The sequence below is a fragment of the Pogona vitticeps genome, chromosome 4, assembly GCF_051106095.1.
Source record: "Pogona vitticeps strain Pit_001003342236 chromosome 4, PviZW2.1, whole genome shotgun sequence".
NCBI classification, from domain to species: Eukaryota; Metazoa; Chordata; class Lepidosauria; order Squamata; family Agamidae; genus Pogona; species Pogona vitticeps.
The window spans coordinates 178540771-178563369 of record NC_135786.1 but is presented as its reverse complement, the minus strand read 5'-3'; the positions used below and the strand labels follow the sequence as shown (position 1 = coordinate 178563369).

The window sequence follows — 22599 nt, the reverse complement described above, 5'->3', positions numbered from 1 at the left end:
AACCGTCTGGCGCGGCGGCGCGTGCCCTGCCTCATGCACACACAAACGCCGGGAGGGGGAGGGGCGAGAAGGCTTGCAACGGCCCCAACGGCTCAGCCCTTCCTCGCGGCCAGTGGGTAGCAGTCTGAGGGAGGAGGAGCCGGCGGCGGCATGAAGAGCAGCTGCCACTGCCTCCTTCCTCACAGCCGTGCCCTTTTTTATCTTAAACGGGAGGGCGGGCGGGCACCTTGTTGCAAGGCTGGCGGCGGCTCCGCGGGCCATCAGACGAGGTCTGGCGGGTCGGATTTGGCCCGCGGGCCTTGTGTTTGACACCCATGCTTTAGAAGATGTTCTTCTACTAGGTTTTGCCTAGTACTAGTAATTCCATGGTACACATAGGTGTATATATCTCTCTGTAACATTCATAGAGGTATGCTATTGCAATATACTGAAAAAAATGTGAAAAGAGTCAAAACGACGAATAGTCTTCAGCTACTGACGTAAAAAAGGACTCGCAGACAACAAAGTGACATGAGTAGTTTAATTCAAACAAAGCTCCTTGCAATATTAATTTCAGCAAAATCCATTCACAGTGGATATAAGACAAGGACAAACTCATTAAGGAATGAATTGGGAAGTTGCTCAGACCACTCCACCAAACACTACAGCGACATCTCCATTCAGTATGTCTGGTGCAGAGAGCCAGGGAAAAGTCATAGAAATGAATGGCTGTTGTGTAACACCAAGCAGATAGTGCTGGCATTGTCCTTTTATTTTTCTTTAAGCTCCTGCTGTCATTGCTAGAACTAACAAAAAAAATACTGGAGGGGAAAAGATTTCATTTTAAATATACTGGCATCAAGTCAGACTACATTTTTAAAAAATGGCTTGAACATGCAGTCACAAGGAAATTATTTTTGTGTTGTCTATTTCCAGGCTGCAGTCTTCACAGTGCTTCTTCCATGCTGTTCTAGTGTTGCCATTTTTTTAATGTAAAGCTAACGTCTACTGAAGCAGAGGGCCTGTCCACAATTTTTATTTGATGGGGGAACTTTCTGACATGCAGGTTTAAGCTGCTAACAGGAACAACTTAAACCCCACATTAGTTCTCTGTAATTTATTTCCAGCCCAGGTTTTTCATTGTGAGTCTCTTTGGCATCCTTTTGCTGTGATGGCTTTTATGCTAAGTTTCAAAAGTATACTTTCTAATGTATATTCCTTGATTATACATTGTGTATTCCTTTAGTAACATTCAGATAGATTCAGGTCTGCATGAGAGCTACTCAGACTGGCACGAACAGCTTAACTGCCAGGCCCCAATCTCAAAAAGAAATAGACCTTTAGATAGTTGGACTTATCAACAGATAGTTGGACTAATCAACCAGTCAATGGTTTTGTCTCAAATATATGGGGCAGGGCACACACCATGGGTCTAAAACTGGCCGAGACATGAGCCTTTATTTCAATGCAAGATGCATGGGTAGAAGAAAAGCAAATGGTACTTTGATTCTTGCAGCATAACAGCAAAATACATTGAAACTGGTCAGGCAAAATGACTATTTCACTGAAGATTCCTTTCTCTCAACTCCCTTCTATCAATCAAAATGGTTCAAGTGAGAAAAGGAAGAAAAGGCAACTACCACTGCCTCTTTTTTTCACCTAGCCAGACACCTGGAAAGAAAGCATCACTGCAACAGCCAGGCTTGAAGCTGCCTCTCAAGTCCTCACTGATTCAACAGCACCTTTCCTCCTCTCTGAAAGAGAATCTTTATGACACTAACATGAGGCAGAAGACACAAAACCTGGCAAGCATAGAAGACAGAAGGCTAGAAACACACACACACACACACACACAATTTCATAAAGTTTTAAAGTATGTGCTTAGGCTGGATTGATACACCCTGAGGCTGCCCCGACGGCCACATAGCAGTCCCTAACATATCTATCCACAGCCACTTGTTTGAACCGCAAGAGAACTAAAATGCCACATACTGTGGCCCAGACAAAGATGTTGCAAAAGCAGCAACAAAAATCGGGGGGGAGGGTGTCAGAATCTATAAATTCTGAAGAGGTGAAGACTAGTATTTTTCTGCTATATTCAACAGTAGATAATTGCATAGCCTCTAGTGGAAATATTCTAGGATTCTTCTCTGTAAACAGTAATACCATTTAGCTTTTTCTCTGAACATAGGCATGAAGATGTAAACATTTAATTCAAGAACAGAGATAAGTTTATTTCCTCCCTTTAAAAAAACTTCTATTTGTGACATGCAATTCCTCATCTCTTTTGGTTCGATTGAGCAACACTTATTCCGCATTATAAATATACAATTAAGTTCAGTACCATTTCACTCAGTCTCTCAGATTCCATTTTAAGACAATATTTTATAATAAAAAATATTGAACAGAATATACTTGTTGTATAATTATGCCATCCTCCTAGAATATTAAAATTAAATGATTTACCAAATATTGGCACCAAATCAAGAATCATATACATTGAACTACTTTGCTTTGAAAATGCTGGGTGGTGAGAACCAAGACGATCAGTTCAATCAGATGAGAAGACAATATAATTTCTTTCTCCATATAAATGCAGACAGAACTGATGATGATGACTAGACAAACCATACAACATCATTTAGGGCCTGATCATACAGAAAGCTGTTGCTATTTTATTCTTAACATCCTATGATTAGAAAATGCTGTTATTTCTGAAGATGAGATAAACTTTCTTTGATTACTGGCACTTTCTCTCCAGCCCCAAATACCCGAAAAAAAGGCAGAAACAAAGAGCAAAAGTTTATAGTCCAGATTATGCAAAGTCAAGATGTTTAGCTTTTGCTAACCATATCCTGCCCCCTACTTCTTCCTATTCTTTCTTCTTTATAAATGAAACTTTATCTTTAGTTTCTTGTATCTTTTCAGTTATCCTCTCTTTTGTTTCTTCCATTTTCCCTGTTATCCTCTCTTTTGTTTCTTCCATTTTGCCACTAATCATGTCTCTAGTTTCCTCCATTTTTCCTGATAGTCGCTCTTTTGTTTCTTCCATTCGATCTTGAATGTAGTCCTTGACTGGAGGTGGTGTGGACATGTAGCCATGCTTACGGAGATACTTCACAGTAATAGATGTACCTCCTAAAGTCACGGTGTATCTTGCTGGAGTTGCAATCTTGTCAATAAAAAGAGGGTGAGATAGATATGTGAGACAGTGTAAGTAACTTTGACAGAACAATCAAAAAGGGTGTTCTAAAATTCAAGCAAAGGCCTCTACTTGTAATACTGTTGAGAAGTCTGTTAACTCAGTTTTAGCTGTGCTAATACACAAAACCTATTTTTGCACTATGGCATCATTCTAGTCTTGTCAAGGAAACTTACTCATCAACTTTCCTGGAGGTGAGAGACACTTAGAGGTCTGGGATCATGTCCCAAGCTTCAATTAGCCTTTCAATGACTATTAAAAAGATGTAACTGGGCAGTTTCTAATCCTCTCTACCTGCAGCACAAGGGCAGGTAAGTACTTGTGCATCAGGAGTAAAACACTGGTGATCCCGCACTACTTGCCGGTTCTAATGCAAGCAGATAAATTCTTTCAGGTTTCTTATGTTTGATCTCCTAGAAGTGAAACAGTAGAACTAATTTGTAAAACACAGCAAACTTTGGGTGGGAAGAAAAAAGCTATTTAATTTACATAATATTGCCTAGTATACACTGAACTGAAGTACAGTGGTGCCTCGCAAGATGAAATCCGTTCCGTGGTTAATGCCGTCTAGCGAATATTTCTTCTCGCGAAGCGCGTTTTCCAAAAGGAATGCATTGAAATTTAATTAATGCGTTCCTATGGGGGAAAAGTCAGAAACAAACAAAAAAAAAGTCAGCAAAAAGTCACTTACCAGGTACAGTAGACTGAGCCCAGCTCCTCACAGGGCCTTTGTAGCCCCAGAACAGCCGGAAAAAGAGCGCCAAACAGCTGAGAGGCGACAACCAGCAGGGAGGCAGTAGCCATTTTGTGGTCATCTCTGCTCCTGCCCCCCCTCCCCGCCTCTCAGCTGATCAGCGCTGGGTCTAAGAGGCTTCCCAACGCTTGCCTAGCACGGAAAAAGGCAGGGGGTAAAGCGGGAAATTTAAAAATGGTGCTTTCCCCCTGCCTTTTTAGATGCTGGGCAAGCCCCGGGAGGCTTCTGAAAGCAGCGCTTTGTCATGCCCCCCCCCCCGTCGCCAGTGCCGCTTTCAGAGGTCCCCTGACAGTCTTCCAATGGTGCTGGGAAGACTGGTGGGGGACCTTTGAAAGTGGCACTGGCTGTGGGGGGGGGGACAGCAGCCTCAGGAAGCCTCTTAGACCCAGCACCGATCAGCTAAGAAGCGGGGAGACAGGAGTGGAGACGACCAGAAAATGGCTGCCGCTTCCCTGCTGGTTGTTGCCTCTCAGCTGTTTGGCGCTCTTTTTCCGGCTGTTCCGGGGCTACAAAGGCCCTGTGAGGAGCTGGGCTCAGTCTACTGTACCTTGTAAGTGACTTTTGCTGACTTTTTTTTGTTTCTGACATTTTCCCCCATAGGGATGCATTAATTAAATTTCAATGCGTTCCTATGGGAAACACTTGTCGCAAGACAGAAAATATCGCAAGACGGGGCACCAAAAAACTCTCAAGACCCTTTTGTCTTGCAAGTTTTTCATCCCACAAGGCATTTGTTTTGTGAGACACCAATATTTTTTTTACTATAAACTTGATCAGGATTTGCATTTGTGCCTTAAACAGGGCTACACATATCTGCTTCTGAGGACAAAATTAAGGGCTTATTCAAACATACTTTGAATAGACATTCTGACTTTGGAAATATTTTGGGATGCAAGAGAGCTGTATGACGAGGAAGATACAGAAAAGTTTAAGTCTGCTCCTGCAACACTGGATGAAACAATGTTCTCTGTGAAATACTATCTTCCCAAAATCTCTGGAGCAGTACCGCTCTGCAGCATAAAATAGTATGGATCAAAATTAACTCAAGGCAGTAGAAGTCTATCATTTTGAACTGTGGTGATGTAAAACATATTTTATCTGTAAGGGTAATTTCTTTACCTCTGAAAGGACCAAATAAGATTCTCATGTGATTTTAACATCCTTTCTAATCATGTACCTCGTGCGCTTGCTCACTCTTTCCTCCCACCCAAATCTTTGTTCCTCAGTTTCGAGTTCCACATAATGACATATCATCAGGAAATTTGTGGGAGGATATATACTAGTTCCTTCTACAGTGAAGGCTGATGGATTGGCAGTTTGTACCTACGAATAAATGCTCTCTGTCTCTTGAATTAGATTAACCTTGCCCTTTACTTAATATTGTTGTATTCAGCATAAGAAAACCAAAGATAAATAAAAATGAGAGAAAACAGTGAATTCTGTTTTCAAAGCAAGAAAATAAGTATTTACACTTCAAGAAAATCAAAGCTATTCTTGCTAAAATATTTTTTGAAAAAAATTAAAATTAAAAGATATTTTTTAAAACAAATGCCACTGCATTTTTAATTTTCCTTTTCAATACTGAGAAAGCGGACAATTCCTGCACTAGAGACATAACCTTTAAAGGTTCCTCAACAGAAAACAGGTTAAAGATGAAAATCTTGGGTCTGAAACAACAAATTGTACTTTGAAGTTTAGGCTTTCCTGGACTTGATCATGTTGATTTCAACACAACTAAGGCATCTAACAGTAAGGGAAGAAAAATTCTATCCGTTAATGGTTTCCCTAGCAACTGAGAGCACAAATGAAAGTTTGTTCAGACAAGAGATGTATCTAAGATGTATGAATATGACATGGGAGAACAATTGCCTAAATGTTATTATTGGTACTATATACTGTATCTAGCATGTTCACTATTCAAAGTACTTTTTGTTTCCCCACCACTCAGAACCTATTTGTGGGGGAAGGACATTATCAGTGAACTTCCTAAATGGCCCTCTCTGTTCTCCATTTGTGGAAGAGGAATAACAAATGTGTGAAAGCTTAAACCATGATTATTTTGACTCCACCATTGGAAAAAAAACATTTTTCAGTAGTTCACTATTTGTATCATTAAACTATAGGCTAGTTTCACCGGTCCACATGTACTCCTTTATTCACTTAACTATATTTATATATTATAATTAAAAGATAGAATTAAAGACAAATCAATAGTATGAGTACTGCACGATGTTTCCAAGACATGCATCTAGTAATAATAGATGCTATTCACATTATAAGACGTATTGCTACACTATTTGTGCCTTTCTGTGTGATAGAGAAAAAAATTATAGTACCTTAAATACTAACTGCTATATTATTAATCTGAGCTTTCATGAATCAAGCTCACTTCTTCAGACCATAAACATTGACATTAAATACACTAGTTAGTTTTTAAGGTGCCACAATGTTTTTGTCTGGTATCTATGTGATAAGAGTTTTAGAAAGTTGAGGAAAAAATTTTAGATTATGTCTGGCCCAACACAGATACACTAAGTTTAGTAAAAACAAGGAAAATAGAAATCTTAAATAGAGTGCTCCTCAACAACAAAATAAATCAGTGTTTCTCAATGTGGGGTCATTACCCCTAAGGGGGTCACAATATGTTTTCTAGGGGGACTGCAGGTCACCTTATATGTGTTGTTGCCCATGTTAAATAATTTCTTCCTTGACCTTTCAGAACGGGATATTAAAGGTAATGTGTATGTATAAAAAACAGGCCTGGGGGGGGGGGGAGAAAGAAGTCTCTGCTTTCTTAGAACAGATCACTTTAGCTCATTAAAATATTGTTTTATGTAAAACGTGGTGGTGGTGGGTGTCACAAATTACTTGGCTATTATAAAAAGGGATTCAGACTTGGAAACGGTTGGAAACCATTGAATTAAATGGATTATGGAGAATTGTCAAAAATATTCACTCATGCTACTGCCTACAACTCTTCTCGTACTTTATTGCCACCTTTAAATACTTCCTGGTTTATCTTTTTCTCAGAGCAGTCTGTTCATTGTGTTTTTCACTATTATCTTCAGCCCCTCTCAGTAATATATGTATCTCTTTATATATTACCATTTTCTCAACGCTCCATGTTGAGAAGCATGTGAAAAAAACCCACATCATCCCCAACCAGGATAAACAGCTTGAGAAGACTGCTATAGTTAACAAGAAGACAGATCCTAACCCTCCATCTGGAGGGTGCAAGTGTGGTCTGGGGAAGGCTAAACTACAATATATTTGTCTACTCTGAGCTCGTGTGATAGGCTCCAGTCAGAGTAAGTTTAAATATGGCTGTGTTTATTTAGCACTGAATTCCAGAGCTCGTCACAGCTAAGGACTACACAAGAATATTGTGAGGGCTGTGAGTAGCTGTACCCTTGAGGTTTCTTCTGATTAAAATCATTTTTTTAAAACTCTATGCTACTACTTACCTTATACATTGCATATGCAGTTAATGCATTTCCACTCTGGGAATTCTTTAGAATATTTAGAATGCTTTCAGGCAAGTGTATGAATTCGAGGAAAGGAACGACATTTACTCCTCTGTGGAAGAGAAACCTATTTTAAAAAAAGGCTTAACATCCTTGTAAACATTGTGCTTGGTGCAGCTATTAAGCATATGTGATTCTTTTGGTGCAGCTACTAAGCATACATGATAAAATGCAACATTAATTTACCACAGTAAAATTCATTATGCTTTTACTTGTACCAATAAAGTTAAAGGACCCAAAAACCAATGGATAATAAGAAAAATGACAAATAATATAATTCAGGAAACAGTTCCAGATTCAATTGATCACTTTCATACTTTAAACAATTCTGGCTCAACTGAAATTTCAAGTTGTTTTGTTCTTTGCCTGGTCTTTACTGTTGTTAATTGAAAGAGTTGAAAGAAAGGAGTAAAAATAAGGAGGGGGGCTATGTTTGCAAGGAAGGGTCATAGGTCAGTGGGAGTCCATATATGTGGATGTAGAAAGTCCCAAGTTTGGGATCAGACATCTCCCTGGAATTGTGTAGGAAATGCTGCCATTAGTAAACTATATGGGCCAAAGTTTTGACTTATTTAAGTCACCTTTGTGTATTGAAATGGCTCACAGGGCTGTTAATATTCGTAACAGAAAGCTCTGTTTAAGTCCTTTAATACGATGATTGACTACTGGAAGCATATCATCTTTCTTACTAAAACTCATCCATGAACTGTCATTCAAAATTTTATTCCTTTATTGTTTTAGATTAATAATTATATGATAACTAGGACAAACATGAATCTCACTCTGAAGTAACTAAAATTGTTTTAATAGGATCCCAAATCACAAAATGTACCTGGCTTGCATATGGCATAGGTAACCTATCAGAGGGACATCAATAAATGTACCCATGATCTGACTATAATATATACAATACACTTATTTATGGAAATTCTTCCTTTTAAGGCATAATATGCTCGGATCTCATGTTTTGCACCTACACATGTGAATGAATGATAGCTTCTGACTGACATAATTGTTTCAAGAGGGGAAAAAACCCTCAACAGTGCTTTTTCTCTGGAAAATCTAGTTATCTGTTATACAGAATGCAAACAAGTGATTTTAAAAGCTGTCTTACTATAGTGATAAACAGTAAAGAAGGAAACACACTGCTCCATACTTTTGAAAATGTTGACTACTAGAATAACCAGGTCAGTTGTATCATTCACTGATTCAATCCGGACTAAGAATATAACAGTTGTCAGATTTAAGTAAAATATTATTATACTACATGGAACAAAGGTAGGTTGTAACTGGAAGTTATGAGCCTCTGACATCAGAAGATATTATAACTAAGTGTTTGTTTTAGTTACTCTAACCAACTGGCATTAAGTGCCCTTTCTAAGAGCTACGGAGCCAAATGTCATTCTAAATTTATCCCTTCTAAGAGTAATAGTTTCCAAGCTATTTAATATTTTGGTTTTCACTGGATTCAAATAAAATTTCATCATCTTATATTTTAGGATGAGTAAATGTCAACTATTTTTCCTTAGATAACAGTCATTAAAACACATTTGACCATTGTCATGTTGAAACAGAAGTCTATTAGGTAGATAAATGGTTTCCTCTGCATGCTATAAAAGCATGTTTTTTTTTTATCATGCCAGTTGTTAATAATGAAAATGGGAAGGGAAAATCCTAAGTACATCATTTATATTGCCATTCAAAATTTGGACTTTAAAACCAATACTTGTATACTGCTTGAAAATGTTATTTGTGATTACACTGTTTACATGAGTTGATGCTACACTAAATCTGTTTTTTAAAAATCACTCACTAGTTCTGAAACACTACCTGTGCCTATTCTACATCCTTGGAAGATTGCAGCTACTCTTCTAACTTCCACATTCCATTATGGTTCCCCCCCCCATTGCCTTTAAAATGGAAAAAGTCTCCTTGTTTCCTCTAGCAGTAAATATTTTTACAAATTCAAGACAGTTGGATAGTCCCTCAAAATGGTACAATTGCTCAAATACCTTCTAGATGGCAAAAGAAGAGTTTCCGAGCCATTTGTTTAAAATTAAATTTTGAGTTGGTGGGTGGAAAGCTACAGGGTCCCGAGGGCATGGGGGGGTTGCACATGTACCTCCAGGTTGCATGCAAACCATCTGCTGCCCACTCTCCCAATCATAAGAGAAATATATAATGCAAGTTCATAACAAAACAGCTTCATATTTAATCCAGCTTTTTCTTATATAACATTTGCCTTGTTCTTCAGTGGCAAAGAAATAAGGCAATGTAACTCAGGATTTTATTTTAAATATTCCTACGATGAACATATTTTGATTTAAATGGAAATGTTCACAAATTAACTGTAGGAAAATAATTTTAAATATTGTCTATACTATATACATCCTCTAGTGTCTAATTAAATAGGCATCTCTGATGCACCTACTTTTTTATTTAAATTATCAACACTGTAATGCATTACACAATATTAAATGAAAACTTTCACCTCTTGAAGCAAAGCCAAGATTGAAATGGAAATTAAAATAAGTACTAGAAGTATGAATACTTCAACAAAAAAGCTTACTACATAATCAAACTGAATCAGAAATTCCCACAAACAGGCTACTTCATTTGCTTCAGCAATTCAGTATTAAAAATACATAAATATCTATCCTTAAGATTCTGGGAAGGACTAAGGAGACTTTACTTCATGGTCTTCAATGAGGATGCTTATGCACTAAGGTAGGTGACAGAAATAGCGTTAGACTCCTAAATGCAACTTCTGAGCAACTGCCACACAAAGACAAAGTGTACTATAATAACAAGCATTATAAAGAAACAGAACAACTAAAAAAAGAAAAACAAAGATTTCATCCACAAAATAACCAAAAAATCAGATGGAAACTTTAAAGCAAGATCAGAGATGTTGAAAAATCAGCAGGGGAGTATATTATCTAGTCATGATAAAATAAAGACAAGATGGAAATAATATACTAAATAATTGTACAGAAGAGATGCAAAGATGACAGATTCCTTCAAATAAATTCTTTGATGAAGAACTTGCAGTGTTAGAAAGTGAACTGAAAACTGCTCTCAAAGCACTTGAAAGAAATAGACCACCAAGAACAGACACAACTCCTAGCAACGTTATTAACAGATGCCAAATAGAGCTATTTTAAGCTAAGAAACTGAATCTATCACAGTCGTGACAATATGCCAACAAATGAAAAACGAAACAACGGACCACAGATTGGAAATGTTCATAATATATTTTCTCTCTTTTGGATTAGATGTAAGAAATTATAGGAAATACAGGGCTATCACATTAATTTCTCATGGAAGTCTAGTGGTGTTCAGGACTGTACAAAAAAGGTTTTATACTATGTATAAAATAAAGTGTGTCTGATGTTTAAGCAGCGTTCAGAAAACTAAGAAGCACTGGAGATAATACTGCAATATATATACCAGTAGCATACCAAAGAATTCAAAAACAAGATCAGTTTTAGAAGACATAGCCATGCTTATCTGTGCTAGCATATCAGGCAAAAAAATAAAATAAAAAAAATAAAAATAAAGAAGACAAAAATGTTGTGGCACCTTAAGGACTAACTGCTATACTTTAAGGGGAGCCGAGGAAGTGGACTTATCCATGAAAGATCCTATTAAAATATAGCAGTTAGGAAAAAAAGTTTGTACTTTTTTTGACAAAAAAAGTTCACTACATAATCAGACTGAATCTGGAATTCCATCTCTTGTGTGAGCAATTTTTTGACTATGCAGATCATAAGTTACTCACTGTTCTAAAAGAAATGGATGTGCCAGGACATTTGAATGTCTTGACACATAATCAACACTATGGACAAGAGTCTCCTGTTAGGACACAGTACAAAGAAACCTTGATTACATTCAGATGAAGGAGGAGTGAAAATTGGTGGAAGAAATATTAATAATTCAAGATATACAGATGATACCATATTACTGGAAGAAAATAGTTACTGTATATGAAACTGTATATGAAGCTGTAACGGATTGTCTATATTTTGGTTGAAATAAATACAAAAGAATTACACAACTTCAATGTTGACCATGAAGGAACTGAAGCTGTAACAGATCACCTATATTTTGGTTGAATCATCAATCAGAATGGATACTGCAGCCAAGAAATAAGGTTGAGACTTGAAAGAGTATCTATGAAGGAACATGAAAAGATAAGAGTAAGAATGTGTTGCTGGAAACGAAGACCAAGGTTCATCCATCCTACAACATTCCAAATTACTATGTACAGATGTGAAAACTGGACAGTGAAGACAGCTGAAACTGAAAAACCGATTCACTTGAAATGTGGTATTGAAAGAGAGCTTTATGGATACCATGGACACCTAAACAGACTAAAATGACAGAGTCAATTTTACTTTGGATCTATCATAACAGGACTCAGCTTACTGGAACAGAAAACAGTGGTGGGAAGAGGAATATCTAAGAAGAGATGGAATTGATTCAAGTAAAGGAAGCCACAGCTTTTAGAGGCTGCTAATGATGGGACCTTTCCAAGGTCATTAATTCCCAGGATTGTCAAAAACTGGATACAACCTGATAGCATGTAATAGGAAGCATCTTGATCCAATCTCTGAACAAAGTCGAAACAAATTTCAAATCATGCATACAGCACCTAAGCTAGTTATAAGCAGAAGCAGGGTTATAATGAACACTTCTAAGAATGCACTCTTCTTCACTACCCATGTCCTCCTGAAGTGTGATGGGGCACCCTCCTAGTAATCCTGCTTGCCATGGATTAGCCCTTGATAATATTTTACCACATCAGTAATGGGGAAACTGGATGTTCAATTTGTATTATAGTGGTACTCATATTCTTACAAAGAATAATTAGTGGTACATAATATACAATAGGTTCAGAACCACTGGCCTAAGCAAAATAGAGCTTATTTTGACTTCTTTCACAGACTAACTACATCTCTATTTCCATTTTGAAAGCATGCTAAATACATGGGGCGCCAGGTATTTCACTGCTTCTTCTGCCCATTAATTACATGGCATTTTACTAGAAAGGAGCCCAACTGTTGTATCTCTGCTTAGGAACCACCATAGATTCTTAGGTCGATTTTGAGATTTAAATTAATGATAGTAATAAGCAAAAGCAAAAAATAAAAAGTATGCTGTTTATATACCACTCCATAGGATTTAAAAACACTTTCCATTGGTTTACAAATTAATTATGTAGGCTACACATTTTCCCACCCCCAGCAAGCTGTGTACTCATTTTACTGACCTCAGAAGAAAAGAAGGCTGAGTGAACCTCGAGCTGGCTACCTGGGAGTGAACCCCTGGCCGTGAGCAGTTTTGGCTGCAGTACAGCAGTTTAACCACTGCACTACAAGTAGAGCAGTTTAACCATTGTGTCATGATAACAATCATGTTAGGCTTTACTCCCAAAAGTGTTGCCTTATTACAATTTCTGGATCCACGTAAGGATTTCAATAGGTGTCAAGGACAATCATGGAAAAACTCCTAAAAACTACTTTTTGCTAAGGCAATTTCTTCAAAGAATTTATGTTCCTTATTCAGTGAGAATGATAATTTATTCAAAGTAAACAGACTCCACGTGAAGTGACAAATGAAAAATGTATATCTCTTTACATATTGCTGAATGCAATTCCAATCACACCTCACCACCAGCTATGCTAGCTAAATCTGATGGTGCAGCACCAGCTAATCCTGACACTGACACACAGTTTCAGTGTTCTCAAGAAGACAGGTGCGTTTTCCCCTATGACATATACTAGTTCAGTTTCTCTTCTTGTATGAAGAACTTTTCCACTCTAAAAGGTCCAATGCTTCTCCTAAAGGTTAGTTATTGGCAGCGAAAACTTCAGCCTCAAATATGTGGTCATTTTTGCTCATCCCTTTGCTTTTGATCTTCTCCACCACTGTAATGTGCCTCTCTGTAACTGAATTTGATCCTCAGGCTGAGAAAGATTATCTACAACTGTTCGATTAACTCTAATTTTCTCATACTGGATGGGATAAAAGGCCAGTGAGGTGGTAGTGGTGAAGCAAGGCAACATAATGTCACAGTAAACAGCCATTGGCTGAAATCCAGTAACAAAGCTCTACTACATAAGACTGATGACACCCTAAGTTCCAATGCCATTTTATTAAAAAAAAAAAACCCAAACATTTCTTACCCCTGCCTGAAGGTTCCCTTAGGATCCATTTGATCCTGGGAAAGCCTTAGGGGACAGTGGGATGTGTGGGGAGTCTTAAATGTCTGAAAATCACTGCTGTTGGACCAGGTGCTGCAGTTGGACTAGTGGTGGGGATTTTCAGACATCTAAGATTCTCCTCACATCTTGCTGTTCTCAAAGGCTTCCCCAAGTTTGACGAGATCCTAGGGTAGCCTAGGAACCTTGGAGGAGAGGGGTAGAAAAGGATTTCTTTAACAAAATATGGCCACAGCTGATGACATCATCAGGTTTATGAGATTTAACTTTGCATCACTGGATTTCAGCTAGTATAACACAAGAAAAATGACTGAGAAGATGACAATAGCTTGACCTCTCAAACTGAGAAACATTCCAATAGATGTAATGCCATCATTTTTAAAGAAGGGTAAAAATCATGAATTAACACTGCAGAAAGCATTAAGAACATAGATGTGCACATGAACACAAAATTGAATTGTTATGGAAGTATAACATTAACCTTTACATCCATCCATTATGACTTGCGATTACAGTAAGTACTACCTGTAATGTTAAGCTGTAGCTCTTTAATAGCTGTCTGTCTAAGGATCCATAATGCAAAAGTAATCCTATTAAGATTTAACTTGAAGCTAATATACATAGCTTTAGTGAACCATCACTTACTTTAAAGCTGCATAGTAAAAGGTTCCAAACCATAGGGTGGAAGTTACAAGGTGCACAGGGACCAGAACTTTGCCGTACTGTTTAAAAGTTTTCTTGAATCTCTGCACAAGACTAATTGACTTGTCTTGTAAGGGATCAAGCTCTACAGAATCTGGTTGTACAGGGGTTCCGTAAGCTACATTATCAGGTGATGTGGCAGGATTTTCTCTCTTTAGTTCTTTATTGTGAGGGTTGTCTGGCTGGGATGATGCCTTGCCCAAGAGTTCCTGTTCCTTGGACACAAGGAGACTAACAGATGCATGCAGATGTTGGTGTTGGACTCTCAGAGGCATGGAAGCCATCTTCTGTCTACTATGAAGCAAGGAGAATTGTCCTTTCAAGCACTGAAATATACAGGTGCGATTCAACATTGACGATGTCCTATATGCCAGCTGAAATGTTTTCTGCATTTTGGTTGAGGGCAACAGCATACTGGAGATACTGTAGCATACAGCTCCTAAGAAATGATAACAAATAAACTGCTAAATTAACAAGTAAAAATTTGCTCTGGAAAGCCTAACTGTAAGATAACAGTAAATACAATTTTGAAATGTTTCGCCAAATCCCTCTTCCACAGTTGGAAACATTTTAGCAGTATGAAGCTATCTTCTCTTTATAAGGAGAAAGACAAGCACTACAGTGAAATACAGAAAATATGATATTTCTCGAATCAGTGGGAGTGTGCCACTTAAATGAGAGCATTTTGCCTTAGATTTGTTTCTCTTCCAGGAAACTAGAGAAACAAGTCTGAAACAAACCCTGGATTCATTCTCTTGTTCACCAGGAGATAAACAAGAGAACAGATAGTATCCATTTTCAAAGAACGTGACAAACCATTGAATGCAACTTTTTTTTTCTCAATTGAATATTGAGAATCATTTCCCCCATTATATTGATAAAGACCAACAAGCCAGGCTTCCTGCATTTCCCCGGTAATTTATGCAGCTATAGCCTCTATATTTTACATATCAGATATAGAATAATGTCTTTTCTCATACCTAACACTGACACCCCATCCACTAAGAAAAATAAAAGGAACTGGAACAGATCAGAAGAAAATAAATGTCCACAGTTTTTGTTACAGCTGGGTCAAAAATGCCCCTCTCCTGCTCTAGGCTTCATTCATCTGTCATAAAGGGGAAAATCAAAGACTGCTAGGGGCTGGATTGGCAGATTATAGTAATTGCTAGGAGGGCAGCAAGCATACCACTAAGATAAGCAATAAGGAATGTTACAGTTCTCTCTTTTTAAAATAAAGCTTTGCTGCTATTTTAAGAAGACCCTTTATTTTAAAAAGGGAAAATTTTTATCCTCTGCTGCCTCATTTTAATAATCTACTACAGGGCTTCCAAAAGTGTGTGCAGTAGCACACTGCAGCCTCTGTGGTGCTCCACAGTGCTGCCAAATCCAGCTAGCAGCATAGCAGATTTTTTTCCTCTTTCTCTTTGCCAAGATGCTACTGTTGCTGCTACTCTTCCGGCTCTAGTCTTGGCTTCTTCTGGCTTGTTTTCTTCCTGCTCTGCCCCACACCCCTAGCCACTCCTCCTGCTCAGTCACTACTGCAGTAGCTCAAGGGAGCCGTGAGTTGGAGAAGTTTTGGAACCCATGATCTACCAGATCAGGATAGCACCTAAAATTCAAAAGTAAGCCTTTGCTGTTTTGCACTGCCTTCACAGAAAGGAAAAGGGTCCAATAAATTGTGTGTAGTCTAGTTTGCATAAAGATCTTCATGGCAGTGTAGTGCTTTAAAAGGACAGTTGGAGTGAAGTCAATAGATAGGACATTTGGATAAAGGGTGGATTCAGAGAATAGGCAAACTGCCAAAGACATTGCAGTAGCTGGCTGCCCAGCCACTGCTTTCCACTCATCTGTGGTCCTCCCTTCATTCATCTTATGTAGAGGGCAAAGCAAGAGAGTTACACTTAAAACTGCTCTATTTTGGTCCCTCAAGCTCTACTGCCAAGCATGTACATTCTGGAAAGTGGAGCAGAAAGGGAAGCTACATCTTACTCTCAACATGTTTTCAAGTTAGAATGATCCATAAACTGAAGCAGGAAGAATGGATGTATTTCACTGTCTGAAAGCAATTTTAACCAATCGTATGGAAATAATGATACCAAGTATATCTTAAAGCTAAAACTGCCTCTACCACTCAGTAATTTAAACAGCATGGAAGCAGTACCTCAGGGAATGCAGTTTTCCTGGTTTAATTACCCAAATAATGCTATCTGCTTACTGTAACACCCATACTGCTTGTTGTTCAGACACAGAGAAATATATCATTGCTATACATTTATAAAGATTTAGATTTTAATGACTTCAGAATTAAAAAATGCCTGCACTTGTGTCTAAGAACTCCTGTGAATGTGCTATGGCATTTACACCTAGTCTTTATGAGAAATAGTGCCTGAAAATCCTCCAATTACATGTGTTTATGTCAAAATAAGTATACTGCACCATGACTGAAACTGAAATTTCTTCTCTAATGATAGCACTTCAGACTACTTTTTAGTACTATTCGCTCTGACCTCTACATAAAGTGATTTAAAAGTTACAGAATGCCCTCTGCTGTATCTTGTCAGCACTGCAACTAATGGTGCACTTATTTCATTTGACCAGTAGGAGGTTCATTAATCCCTGTATTTGCCTCCCAAAGGAAGATTGGTTGCAAATGTACTTTTCACAAAGGTCAAACTTCCTTAATTTCCTTCTTGGTCCCTTTCCTCTCTACAATCACCACTTAAATGTAAATCCCTCTCTGTTTACAGCACCCTAGACAAAGACATTAAGTATAAGCAATGGATTTGCATCAATTTTATTCCAAATGCTTTCTACAAAATGGTTTCACTGAATTATACAGTCTGTATGGTCACTGTTTACAGGAAGGCAACAAAAGGGATCTTAAAAACCTGATGGGCAATCACTAAAGAAAGCACATCTTGGACAATGACCATTTTGCCAGTTAAACATCACCCATGTGAATTCTTTGCATCAACCTGAGTTGACACAACATTTCTTTATGCTCACCAGGTAAAAATACTAATTTGAGCTTTTATTTGACACAACTGGCGGCTTTGGCCTAGTAAATGAACCGAATTATAACCGTTAACTTGTGCTAGAAGCTGCTAAGTTTCTGTGTTGTCTTTTCCCACCCCCACAGCTAAAAATAAACTTTTTTAGTTTTAAGAAAGCAGTGTGAGTATGTGGGCAATCACAGGTTAACTGGCAGCCTTTTGGTCTCAAAAACTGAACCATGCTGAAGAGACACTTGAGGCCAAGCCTCAAGAAGATCTAGATTATCTCTCACATACATGTAACATCAATTTTTGGGTTCCACTCTACAATTTTTCTGTACTTTCCATGAAGGAGGGGTGCTTTACCCAAGGAAGCAGATTTAACCCATGAAAGCTTGCGATCTGTTTAAATTTTTGTCAGCAAATAAAGGGTATTGCCCTGTCCTGCATCTGCCTCTTAAGGTGGTTGATTGAGAAAACATTGCTGTCACTGCCTCTATCCTTTTATTCAATTTCTTCCATTTCAGCTTGTTTGGAGGCAAGGGGATTGGAAGAAAGAGAAGTGCCAATGCTAGATTCATATAGTTAAGCAGATACTCTATTAACTACCATTTTCAAAACGTTTTCTTCATTACCAAGTAGTGTGGCACCCACAAAAAAAGGCTTAGGTATTAACTTAGCTAGGCTTTCCTGCCCTGTGACACGTAGAACAAAATCAAATTATTTCTAAAAACTGCTCAATTAAGGGATCTAATTTCATGGCTGCTCTCATAACAAATGAAAGTGCCACAACAACTAGAGATCTGATTTAAAACTTTATATTTAACATTGAAATAAAACATCCAGTCACATCCTACGGTATCATTTTAAATATCCTTTCTTCTGTTAGATAGATTTTTCAGTTCCAGTAACTCACTGTCAACCTAGTCACAGAATCTCAACAGAAGAAAAAACTGGCTGCAGAATGATGTTGTGATTCCAAATCACTTACTTACTCCAATGCTGAAATATTGTAATTTTCTTACTTTTGAGTAATCCCAATAACATTACTCCAAAATAAATAGGTAGCCTATATAATACCCTCTTTGTTCAGAAAATACACTATGAGATATAAATGAAAACACTTGAGGCTTCCAAAATATTCAACATTTTCAGCTTATTTTTTATTAACAGCAGGCTCGACTAGAGTTAAGAGCATTTACTTTTAAATTAGACAGTAATTAACTTTTTAACTGAAGGTAGGAAAGTGTACTGGATTTTACAGCATTAAGGTAGCAACACCACAGCATAGTCACACACCAGTCTTATTAAAAATAATGTAGAATCCTTCCACCAATGATTTATCCAAAATAATTCAACCTTAAAAGCATTACATGTGCTCTGATGGGTCTTGCATTGTTTTAAAATGTCTGTGCCTTTCAGGGTTTGTTTTCTGAAAGGTGCTTTGTTTAAAAGGTGTTCTCTCCATCCCTTGCTGCCCCCTTTCCCCCCAAAAGGTGCTTGTCTTGATTGAAAAGGTGCTTTTCAAGGTGTTCTGTTGTCTGAAAAGTGCTGTGGCTCGACCTAAGAACCAAAAACCAGCCGGAACGGATTAATTGGTTTTCAATGCATTCCTATGGGAAATGCTGATTTGACTTAAAAACTTTTTGACTTACAAACTTCTTTCCAGAACGGATTAAGTTTGTACGTCAACGGTTGACTGTATAGCCATTTGAAAAAAGCTTGTAGCTCAACCATATTACCAAGAGCTGAGGCTACATTCAGAACAAGTTGAAAGTTAACAACAACAATAATATGCTGTTAAGTCCACTTTGACTTATAACAGCCCTTTTCCATGGTGTTCCAGGCAGAAAAAACAGAGAAGTGGTTTACCATTCCTTTCTTCTGAGGCATCCTGGAACTGTGCTGTTTGCTGAAGGCCACACAGATTGGCTCTATTCACAGGAGTCACAGTGGGAAATTGAAAACTTCTGGCTCCACAGTCATATGCCTAATTGCATACTTGTAAACTGCTGAGACTCCAATAAGACTTATTTAATTTTGAGATGAACACCGGAAGACATGAGTGTGTCTGCTCATTTGACTAGTAGAATGAAATAGGAGAGCACATCTTTCAATCCTCACATGGTAACATTTAATGTTATATGTGTAACATAACAGGAAAACTTCTGCAACATTAGTCAGAGAAGCCAACACTAGTCTTCAGAAAATGGAATTGCTTACCTATATACAACTGTCTTGGAAATCAACATTTGTTGCAAGGACTAAGCCATTGCCATCTTATGATGCTGGATTAGGTCCATGATTAAGTCGCTGACTCCTGATGAACTAGATTAGATCACTGCTTCAGCATATTTGTCAGGTTCATGACAGAGGAAAAACCTATAAAGTCAGGACATCTTTCACAACTAAGAAAATAACTTCTGCATATAAACATACAGTATTTATTGCTATATTTGGGTATTCTGCTCCCCCATGAATATGTTTTTAAGTTATTCCAATATCATCTGTTTACTTGCATTTTAATATTCTAGCACACTGACTGAAATCCAGTAGTAAAAATTAGAGTAGGCCTACTGAATCAATGGAATTTACAGAGGATTTCACTCACCAAATCCCCACTGATTAAATGACCTACTCTAGTTGCAACTATTAGATTTCAGCCACTGTGTCTTCAGTTATATTTGTTTTGTAATCATACTGTGAGTCACCTTGAGTTCTAATCCTGGAACAAATAACAATAATAATTATATGCAGTCAATTGAATTCTGACTTACGGCGACCCTTTTTAGGAACAAAAGCAGGATATAAATATCAGAAACATAAGACTGACAAAAATTATTCTGCCTCCTTATTTTAATGACCAGGCCCAATGCAAAGCTAGACAAGATTTCTTTGTCAGCACTGTCCCACCTAGATATAGCTAAGTGGCACAGTCCAGCACCAGCCAGCCATTAAACATATAATGAATATGGTGCTGGTTACCTGCTAAGACAGCCTGCCCTATTGAAGGCATCTTAAATTGTAAAGAACACATCTGTGGTGTTTAAAGACATACTAAATTAACAACCATTTATACTTTCACAGTTACCAGACTAAGATTCTCCATGTATCTTTCTTATGGTAACCATATTTAATAATAACTGAATAACTGCATGCTATTAACTCAGTTCCAACTTACTGCAACCTTTCTTGGGGGTCTCAATGTATAAAATACTCAGGAAAGGTTTACCAGTCAATTCTTCTGGGGAGTAGCTTGCCCAGGGCCACACAGGCTGATTGTTCTCTTGGGAGGCACAGTGGGGATTCTAACTCAGTGAGCTATCCAAGAAGCTGGCAACCATATATATGCCCTATTTAAAGAGAATGGGTTACTGAAAGCATAAGGTATTGTGTTCCGGTGTCAAACCATGCCATTTTCTCCTAAGTACAGTTCAGGTTTTGACTTGAAGGCAAATCTTTCACCTTGGTATCAGTTCAAAATGCTATCTTAGTATTGGCATTTGTATAGCAGCCCTGAACAACAAAAATATGTAGAGACTAGAGAGCTGCTCTCAGCTAATGCTCTTTGAGGGAGCCACCATTTCAATATGCCTTAAGATAGCAGCTCATGATGAAATAGGCAATGCTCCCTGCTTCCCTTCATTCAATGTGTAGCTCAGTATTCTTCTCTCTGAGCATTTATTTTATCAGTGACAAGGATTGACAGTGACAAGGCCACCTCTCCAACTGTCAACCTTTTCTTGTTGCCTACATTTCAACTTCAACATCCTCAAGGTCAGCCTTTGGGTGACATCATTTGGCAGAGGCACCGTCTGATAAATATACAGTACAACAAATATAGATGGTTAACATACTGTTGCCCTTTTCTTGTCTATGCTAACAGACAAGCAAAGACCTCAAGTGTTTTGCAAGAATTCATAACCCAAAGAAATATTTCTCAAAGAACCACAAATTTTAACAGATATAAGAAAATTATCTTCTATACCCAACAAGCCTGTATATGCCCTCAGATTGATCCTATGCATCTTTATTTCAGAAATATTCATTAATATTTTGTCCACAAAGATCCTGCCCCTCACTGTATTTTTTTGCTGTTTTAATTAATATCTGGCTAAATAAATAACCACAACCAAAAACATATTCATGTTTGGTTGTTGTAGGTTTTTCCAGCTGTTTGGCCGTATTCTGGAGGTTTTTCTTCCTAACGTTTCGCCAGTCTCTGTGGCTGGCATCTTCAGAGGACTGGAGTAGGAACTCTGTGTTCTGGTGTAGTGTTCATGTTTGTTTTTAGTTTTTTAAAAAACTCTGCCAACATTTTATGCTCATCAAGGACTGATTACTGAAGACACTTAATTCCCTTGCAGTGAAAAGTTTGAAAGACAAGCCCAAGTCACCGCTGTTTCTCGCAACCTACAAGTTAACCTTGGCTTGAAGTCGAGGCTTCTTCTCGCCGGCAACTAATAGGGGCAAGTCGAGGCCCTTCAGTCTCCAAGGAGGCCCCATTCACACACGGTATTTCTCGTAAGGAGGCTCTGGCTGCCTTGAGAGACTCGCCCCAGGCTCCCTCTCCCACAGCACCCACCATCTTGGGAGTCCTGGTGGTCGCCACCATTCCGTTGACAGAAACCACCCGCCGAAAACAAGCGAAAAACTAGCCGCGCCTTCGGTCATGAGGGGACAGTAATAGTTAATCATAAAGGTCGCTGGATTTTTAGCCCGACACACCCCACAAATGGATACGGGACCTCCTTGGCGCAGCCATAACGGACGCAGCCAAACCGGCTTCTGCCACTCCCCTTTCCATCCGCTCCAGGCTTCCTACTCGGAGGCTTTTCCTCGCCAACAATCATAAGGCGTGTGTGTGTGTGTGTGGGGGGGGGGAGGGCAGAGCCAAGTTCCCCACCCGTCCCCGACCGAGGCGCGGCCAGGAGAAGGGAAAGAAACAAACAAACAACCCCTCTCTTCCCAGGAGGGCTCCCCACCCGGGGACGGTTTTCCCCCCTCCGTCTCCACCTCCCACCCCTCAAATGGGACCCTTCGAAGAGGGTTACCTTCCTCACAGGCGCCGGGCGGCGAGAAGAAGCTCGAGGCCCACCTCCTTCCTCTCCTCAAACAAGTACAACGTGCTCATGGGCATTCCTGGCCTCTCCGCCGCCACTCTCCGTGGTGACCTACGCCGCGCGCCTGCTGCCCCGCAAGGTTCCTCTGGGAGTTG

The 22599-nt window shown here is 38.6% G+C and overlaps 1 protein-coding gene across 3 annotated transcripts; it reads right to left on the bottom strand.

The window, feature by feature from the left end:
- Positions 1-506: 506 nt before the first annotated feature.
- Positions 507-22578, bottom strand: MIMS1 (mitochondrial inner membrane scaffold 1). Of its 3 annotated transcripts, XM_078391507.1 has the most exons (6): positions 22436-22575; positions 20614-20734; positions 19605-19763; positions 14329-14824; positions 7400-7511; positions 507-3151 (listed from the first exon to the last, which is right to left on the bottom strand). In XM_078391507.1, exons 4-6 carry the CDS (start codon positions 14796-14798, stop codon positions 2852-2854), a joined length of 882 nt encoding a protein of 293 aa, XP_078247633.1. In that variant the 5' UTR covers positions 14799-14824; positions 19605-19763; positions 20614-20734; positions 22436-22575; the 3' UTR covers positions 507-2851. The 3 variants fall into 3 exon arrangements, with proteins under 3 accessions (XP_078247633.1, XP_020647414.3, XP_078247634.1); XM_020791755.3 differs by lacking the exon at positions 20614-20734 and having other exon boundaries at positions 22436-22578; XM_078391508.1 differs by lacking the exons at positions 19605-19763; positions 20614-20734 and having other exon boundaries at positions 22436-22570.
- Between the last annotated feature and the right edge of the window lie 21 nt (positions 22579-22599).